This window comes from Bubalus bubalis, chromosome 20 (genome assembly GCF_019923935.1).
Source record: "Bubalus bubalis isolate 160015118507 breed Murrah chromosome 20, NDDB_SH_1, whole genome shotgun sequence".
Taxonomy (NCBI): Eukaryota; Metazoa; Chordata; class Mammalia; order Artiodactyla; family Bovidae; genus Bubalus; species Bubalus bubalis.
The window spans coordinates 23,756,354-23,764,323 of record NC_059176.1 but is presented as its reverse complement, the minus strand read 5'-3'; the positions used below and the strand labels follow the sequence as shown (position 1 = coordinate 23,764,323).

The following is a 7,970-nucleotide window of genomic DNA, read 5'->3' as shown; positions in this document are numbered from 1 at the left end:
GGGGCCCTGTCCACAGTGCACTCGGCCACTTTTCCTGTAGGTTCATCAGAAATGACACAGAAGGAGCAACAGATTACCTAGGGACTATGACTTCTGTCTACACCTCTCTTTCTTCCTCCCCTCCCCAGAGCAACTAAAAGTTCCCCAACCACTATATCAGGGTACCAAAGAGACTGAGAAATTAGGGGTAGGAAGAGAGCTCAAAGATTTTTTTTTTTCTCCCAGGGTGGATGTTGAGGCGGGATGCAATGGGGGAGAGGTGCAGAGTTGGGGACAGGAGAAAGATTCCTTATTACAAAGATTTAGGAGGCCAGGAGCCCAAAGATGAAAATCTTGGAACAAAGAGCAGAAAGCCCTGCCAGGGGTGTTCCCAAGGCCAGCAGCCCAGTCAGACACCTTCCCGGGCCCAGGAAGCCATGGGAAACGGCTGGGCAGCCTGTGCGGGGGAATAACTGCTTCAGAGCAGAGACGAAACCCACGACTTCCCCACTTTCTCAAAAACAGTCTCCCACCACATCCTAGTCCCAAGGAGGCTCTGCCAAGGATTAGAAATAAAGAATTAATGTTGAAATCTACAGGGACAATCCGTCTATAAAAATAATTGTTTATTCAGGGTTCTTTAAAAATGCAATGTCCAAGGCCGACTGTTTTAAAACGTTGGCTCAGCTGTATAAGACAACGGTAGATACTTCTGCGGTTTTAAGACACAGAAGTCTGGCTTTGAAAACTTTGGTGTCTTTCTCTTTCTTTTTCCTCCTGGTAGAAGTAGTTTAGCTTTCCTACTCTCTATTGCCGAGTCCCAAGACTGCTCAAGGTTTGGTTCTACTTAATTCAGAAGCAGAACAAAACGCTCTCTTCCCGTGGGGCAAAGACTCTGGTCTCAGCCTCCTTCACTGGTTCAGGATCCTTTGAGCCCCCACACAATTCGAATCCTGTCAGGCCAATGCTGAGCCACTCCCCTACCACCAAAAAATGCCATTTAAAGCCAAATTAAAACCAAACAAAAGATGGGGTTTTTAATCAGAAAAAGAATCCTTTTAATTTGTATAATTTATTAGAAGCCTCTCAGGAACTATATTTAAGCCAGATATCTACATAAGTTACAACAGAAAAAGACTGACGCTGCAAATACCAAACTGCCAAATAATATACACAGATTTGTCTTGGCCCATAAAAAATATGATGGGCTAGGGACCGGGATGGGGACTGTTTTTTTTTGTTTTTGCTTTTTACAACAAAATGTACAGATTACTAAAAACTAAGTGTTTAGTCCAACTTTTGACAGCGTTTTACAACTACAAGTTCACATCAAACATAATTTTAACCAGGGCCGTCTCAGCTGAGCCTGGGTGGCCAGGGGGGCAGGAGGGGGCATTTCCTTTGTGTCAGTGGCAAGCGGGTTCTGTCTTTTCCTTTCCCCAGCCCCCCTGTCGCCCCTTCAAAGAAATACCGGTATTTACAAGGGAGTCCACTTTGCTGGCACGGTGTACCCAGAGTGAAGATTTCAATCTTAAGCGTCCAGAGCCATGTCAGCGTAGAGCCCTCTCCACCCGAGCATGGGAAACCCATTTGAATCACCCCCAAAGACACCCCCAAAGCGGTTCTTGTTATGTCCTTCTCTGTTTAAAGACTCCTAAGAAAAATTGGATTTGCTTGGTTGTTTTATTTTCTTAAAAAAAAAAAATCCTGCACATTTTAGGAAAAAAAAGGAAAAGAAAGACGTCCAGCAGTTTGGTCTTTGTGTTTTTTTCCCTTGGTCTCAACGGGACAGGTTCTTAAGAAAAGTCGAAGCGCAGGGTGTAGCGGGTGGTTGGTGGTGTGTGACCGGGCAGGAGTGGGAAGCGATGAGGCAGAGCGCTGGGCTAGGCCCGGCCCGGCGTCCTCTCACCAGGTCCGACCGTATAGCAAGGTGGAGCAGGACATGGTGCCGTAGTCCGAGCCCGAGGAGTTCAGGTGGGGCAGGCTGGAGACCTGGCCCTGCAGCGCCGCGGGGCTGGCGGCGTGGTGCGCCAGGTCCGGAGACTGGCCCGCGCTGCCCGGCTGGTGGCCGGGGTGGGCACCCAGGCCGGGGCCACCGCTGCCCACTGAGATAGCTGCCGCAGCCGCTTGAGCGGCCTGCGCTTGCTGCTGCGCCTGCTGCTGCGCGTGGCCTTGCAGGCTGGCGGCGCCCGGCGCGGGGGCGCCCGCCTGGCAAGGTTTGCCGTCTTTCACCAGGACCGGCACGGCCACGCGGCGCGGGGACTGCTGCTGCGCTTGCTGCTGCTGCTGCTGGCACCCTGCGCCCCCGCCGCCGCCGCCGCTGTCCTGCTGCAGTTGCTGCTGTGCCGCCTTGTCCTTGGCTTGGCGCTTCATCTTGTAGCGGTGGTTCTGGAACCAGATCTTGACCTGCGTGGGTGTCAGGTGGATCATGCTGGCCAGGTGCTCGCGCTCCGGCGCGGACAGGTACTTCTGTTGCTTGAAGCGTCGCTCCAGCTCATACACCTGCGCCTGGGAGAAGAGCACCCGGCGCTTCCGGCGCGGTGCGCTTGGCAGCGGGGCCATATTCTTGCTCACGTCCCCCAGAGAGCCCAGGCCGCCCATGCCGCTCATGTTCATGCCGCTCGCCGGGCCCATGAAGCGGGAGACTGTAAGCGACAAACGCACAGCGTCGGCAGGGGCCAGGCCGGGCCAGACCACCTCTGCCGCCTGCGCCCTTGGGCCAGCCCGGCCCGCCCCGACGGCGCCCTTCTCACCTAGGTCGTCTCCACCCTGAGAGGCCCAGCCGCGGCGATCGCCGGCGCCTGCCTCGAGGCCGCGCCGTCGAGGGGGTTTACTGGAGAGCTCCCCGCCTCAACCCCGGCTACCTCCCTCAGTCTCAGTGCTTTACCCATAAAAGCAGAGTGGAGAAAGCCTTCCCTGTTCCTTTCCTGCCCATCCCTCCGGATTCGTGGGGTTAGCCGGCAGCAAACTGGGCTCAGATCAGGAGCCGGGGTCTAACGGTAGACACCCAGCTTTGGGAGCTTGGGAGAGGGAGGTGTTCACTTTCGAAAGCTTGAGACCCCAGACTCTTTGTGCCTTGGCCGCTGTCTCCTGTCAGCCCGTTGAGGGCACTGGCTCGGCCCATTTAGAAACCCGTCTGGAGCCGCGCGCCCTCCCACCTGCCTAGCCTGGAGAGTGGGCCAGGCCCGGGGCCTGAGCGCGTCCCAGCAGGGTACCCTCCCTCCCGGCCAGGCCGCGCCCCTCCGAGTTCTGCTCATCCCGGTTCTCTTAGCTGGGGGGACGCCTGCCTCCGCGCTCTCCCGCGCCGGACCAGAGCGGACAATTGGCCGCATCTGGCAAACGCCAAATACCAGCTCCTGCCCTCAGGACTCCAGGGCTACCGAGTCCCTCTTCTTGGACCCCTCAGCTCAACCAGGGCAGACTCCCCAGCTCCTACACCCGACTCCCTGGCGCCACTGCCCGGCCGCCCACCCCTGATGCCCAGCGCGCAGCCGGCAGGCGCCGCGCCTTCCCGGCGGGTCTTCCCCGCACCTCCTGCGCTCAACCCGCGGCCCCGTGGTGGGGCGGCCTCACTTACTGGCGGGGAAGCGCGGGTCTGGGTTGGCGCCGTACCATCCGGGGCCCGAGGCGCTGTTCCGCATGGTGTCCTGGTACGGCGGCAGCTCGCTCATGTTGCCCAGGTTGCCGTTGCAGTAGCCCCCCACGGCGGAGTGCGAGAGCTGGGACACCCCCGCCGCCGTCATGTGGTAGGCGGCGGTGACTGCGCCGTGGTGCCCCACGGCGTGCTGCTGCATGGCCGCGGCCGGCGGTGCCGCCTGGCCCTGCCTGTAAGCCGCCAGCGGAGCCCCGAGGCCGCCGCCCTCCATGCCCACTTTCTTGTAGCTTTCCTCCAGGGGACTCAAGATGTCAGACACTGAGAACGGAGTCGTGTGCTTTGGACTCATCGACATGATTCGGCGGCGGCTGGAGGAGGAAGGAAGAGGAGGAAAAAAAAGGGAGAGGGGGAAGGCGAAGCCTCGCTGCTTTTTTTTTTTTTTTCTCCCTTTGCCAAATATTCTGGTGTTACCTTAACGCCGATCTTGTTGGATGTACACGTAACCGAGTGGACCGAGTCCGCCTTAATTGGCTTGAGTGGAGGCTCGGGGGCTGCCTCGCGTTTGTTTTAGCCCGGCGCCAGGTTTTAGGCAGCCACCAGAGGCGGGGCGTAAGCGCTAAAGCAACAAGACAATAGAAGCCTACATCTTGCCCGAGATAATTAGCTTACATGCTGATGACAAGGTAAACACCTTTAAGTTTCACTTGTCAGGATTTTTAGGTCTCAAAGAGGGAGAGAGAGACAGAGAGAGAGAGAGAGAGAGGCAGAGACGCGACCCAAAGCATTTCTCCCCCGGACCCCCTACCCTCATTTTTGTGGGGTACGCTGGCGCGCGGGAGGGGGGGTGCGGAAGGGGGGAGGAAAAGGAGGAGGGAACCGAGAGAGGGGAGGGCAAGAGGTGGGATGGGGAGTAGCCGAGGAGGAGGAGGGCTGCTGGGGAGGAAGGAAGGTGAATGCTGCTTTGCAACCAACTTGCGGAGTTACAAAGTGAACCACTTTCCCATTCGGTCGGGGCTCCCGGGGCGGGGACAGGGAGTGGGCCGAGGACGGGGTGGGGGTTTCACCTGAGCCTGCCGGGGCCGCTCCTCCCTCCCGCCGCGGCCTCCCAGCCCCGCGCCTTCCCACTGCCTCCGGACCACATCTGGCTTCGCGGCGCCGAGCCCCAGTCGCCGCCAAAGGAGCTCGGGAGTCAGGGGCCGCACCCCGGGGCCGCACTGTTGGTCTGCTTGTCTGTCAGTCTGTCTGCCTCTTCTGCCGCCGTCAGAAGGACACCTCTGCTCCCCGCCCCCTTTCCCCACTACCCGAGAGAGAATCCCAGAGGGTGGAGGGGGCGCTGAGCAAGGGGGGGATCGGCTGCCGCCGACAGGCTGTCCCAGATCCCCGCGCCACCCCCTTCCCCCCAGCTCAGGGTCTTCTCAGAGGCCCAGGGCCTTCGGCCTCATGCCCACCCCGCCCCCCAACCCCCACACGGCTATGCTTCCCCACCCCCACCCCCAGCTAAGGCAAGGACCCACCACTGGCCGCCCGAGCTGAGAACCTGCGGGAATTCATGCGAAGGGACATCGCTGAAGTTGCTCCACCTCGAACAAACCTGGTGTCCCCGACCCTCGCCCATCGTCCAGACACGGGGAGGTCTGGGACGGGAGGTGACTTTCCGAGGACATCACAGCCCAGGACCCCAGCCCGGGGTCACACTGTTTTTCCCACTCAGTGCTTCAGGGAGGCCTCGGGCAGGGAGCGGCGTGAGAACCGGCTCGCCTGTTGCCGGGTGGGACTGAGCCTGAACCCCGGCTGGACTAGCCGGCCGGGAGGGGGCGAATCCCCCGGCGTGAGCAGCCCCGCTGGCGGGAGGCTGGGCTGAGGCTTGCCTCCACCCGGAGCTCAGCCATGCAAAAGTGCACTTGCTTCCCGGGAATAACCAAATATCTTTGTTTAAAGTGGCGGCGTAAATGGCCAGTCGCTTTGTGGCCACGCTGGATATTAGTAGATGAGGATCATTCTGTTTCAATTGGCGCCTCTCAGCCGGCTAGCAAGAAACTGCTTAGGAGGAAGTGGGTTTCCTGTCTGCGCGTTCCCAGGCTTCAAGTGTGAGCCCCGCGCCTTGAGGGTCCTTGGGCGCCTGGAGAGGAGGAGCTGTAGGCTGCGCTTTCCTAGCGGGCGGGCGGGCCGGAGGCATCCGCCGCGCGGCTCCGGCCAGGCCCTGGCCTCCAGCAGAGTGGACCACGGAGCCGAGCCCTCCGCCGAGCAGATCCTGAGACCCGCTCCGACTTTTCCTCTTGGATTTTAAACGTTTTGTTTTTATTCTGTTTTCTTTTCTCTTTGGCTGTTTCAGCCTCTTCTGCGCTAGGGGTTGGGTGGGCGGAGCGCTCCCCGGTCGGGTAGGGGCCGCCAAGACACTGCGGGGGCCGGTTAAGGAGGCTTCTCGATTTGGGTTTTTGTTTTCATATTTTCTTTTCCTTCCTTGTAGAGTAGCTCCTGATGATGAAAAAGCGCCTTTGAACGATTTAATTCAGCAGGTTAGATGCCTTTTCCATTAATAGCAATTGTACTAAGGAAACTTGTTTATTGGCTTTTTATTTCAAGATTTCAATCCTCCCCTTTAGAACTGCACTCCCTCAATACAAAGCCAACTTACATGCTAACATTCAGTTTCCTCGCCACCTTATTCCTTAAGAGGGGGGAGAAAGCTCAGGGCACCCCCTCTCCTGCCTACCGCACAGGGCCATGTTTCCCAGCCCCCTTGGCCGCTTTGGGGCAGGCAAGCAGGAGTTTGAGGGTCGAGACAGCACTCTTCAGTTATGCTTCGAAAGACGGGTGCCAGATCGGCTCATTGCCCTTCCCACCAGGAGACTTCTCAGGGGGGCGCTCTCAAGAAGGACTCAGACTCCCATCGAGGGCGCCTTGATCAAAGCGATGCCTAAGTCCAGGGAGCAAGGAGGGAAGAGGATGACGCTGGGTCCAAGTGAAAGGACAGAAGACAACACTGTAGACAGCACACAAAACTGAATATAAGTCTTGTATGCAGGCCAGCCCCCAGCCCTGGGCCTCAACTAGGGTCTTCATGCCAAGATGGGAAGGGTCTCTGAGTCTCGAGTCTTCTCTCCTCCCTCTCCACTATTTTATATTATTACTAAATGTAAGAAGCACTAGGTGTACACGTTGTAGTCTCTCCTGTTTCAATGTCATTTAGAAATGGAGGTCATTCTTCACCAGGTTTTTTAAAGATCCAAGTAAGACAGGGCACATGAAAGTACTAGCTGGGTGAATCTTCCGCAGTCCTCGAGCCATGCCTCCTCGGCCTTCGTCCCCTCGCAGCTTTCAGCTCCGAAGCAGGCACGTGGCTGACAGCTCCCCGCCCCCACCCCAAGCTTACCGTAGGGAAAGGACTCGGATCCACTTAGGTAGCTGGCTAGCGTTGGGTTCGGGCACAGAGCGGGAGCGGGAGCTCGAGGGAGGGAGTGGAGGGTAAGGGTCCCTGTTCCCCGCCCCCTCCCTGCCGCAGCCGAGATTGTGCTGCGCGCTAGCACCAGTTCTTGTCTCGACTTGGCCTGGGCCCTCGCAGCATCTTGAGGAACCTGCTTCTTCTGCCCCTACACACACACACCCACACACCCACCCACCCACACACACCCACACACACCCACACACCCACACCCACCTCCGCACCTTTCCCCAGAAGCACTTCGCTGCCAAGAATAAGCCGTCTTGTGTGAAAAAGGCGGACATCCTTATCTCCGGGCTGGTCCAAGTGAAAGCCTTGAGAGTCCCTCACCTGGCCCCAGTGCCTCTTTCTGACCAGAGGGTTCTCTTTTAGTCGGCCTCCCCACTCCCCCGACTTATCTTAAACAGGGCGGATCGCAGTTACGCCAGCAGTTTCTTTAGGGGATATTTGGGAACCCGAGTTCACCAAGTAGGGCCCGCTCATCTTCCCTTATCTTTCAGCCAAGGTGGGGCGGTGGGGCAGGCTTAGAGCAAGCGGATCTCAGGCCTCTCAAGGAGTTTTCCCTGGGGCGGCCGCCGGTATCCGCCTCAATCTCGACCACGTTCTGCTTTGCTGCCTGCGGCTCACACCGGTATCTAGGAGCCCTGGGGGTGCAGGCCCAGGCCGGGCCGGGGACTCGCGAAATTGCCATCGGTCTTTGCTCACCAGCCGCCTGGCCGAAGAGAAACGCCCTTCTTTCCCTCTTGCACCACTTCTTTGAGAACTTAGGACAGAGGGCTCATACAGAAGGCTAACACCGGCTCTATAGCTCTCACCAGGTTGGGGGTGATGAAATAGGAAAGCCTATCTTCTCCCCTCCCCCAGTTTTCTAATTCCCTTCATGGTCCTTCCGGCTTCCCTAGGGCAGGGAGCGACCCTCTTTCCTGGTCGGGCTTATTTCGGATTATTTTGCCC

At 58.2% G+C, this 7,970-nt stretch overlaps 1 protein-coding gene across 2 annotated transcripts; it reads right to left on the bottom strand.

The window, feature by feature from the left end:
- Positions 1–1,035: 1,035 nt before the first annotated feature.
- NKX2-1 (NK2 homeobox 1) lies at positions 1,036–7,189 on the bottom strand. 2 transcript variants are annotated; one of them, XM_044932972.2, is made up of 3 exons: positions 6,948–7,189; positions 3,557–6,557; positions 1,036–2,624 (listed from the first exon to the last, which is right to left on the bottom strand). In XM_044932972.2, exons 2-3 carry the CDS (start codon positions 3,927–3,929, stop codon positions 1,885–1,887), a joined length of 1,113 nt encoding a protein of 370 aa, XP_044788907.1. In that variant the 5' UTR covers positions 3,930–6,557; positions 6,948–7,189; the 3' UTR covers positions 1,036–1,884. The 2 variants fall into 2 exon arrangements, with proteins under 2 accessions (XP_044788907.1, XP_045019690.1); XM_045163755.1 differs by having other exon boundaries at positions 3,557–7,189.
- Positions 7,190–7,970: the final 781 nt, after the last annotated feature.

What these genes read in the sequence shown, in the direction of transcription:
- NKX2-1 (XM_045163755.1), bottom strand. Translation starts at nt 3,929, where the DNA reads ATGTCGATGAGTCCAAAGCACACGACTCCGTTCTCAGTGTCTGACATC. An exon ending in AGACCCGCGCTTCCCCGCCA is followed by an intron (nt 2,625 to 3,556) that starts GTAAGTGAGGCC and finishes TGTCGCTTACAG; the next exon opens with TCTCCCGCTTCATGGGCCCG.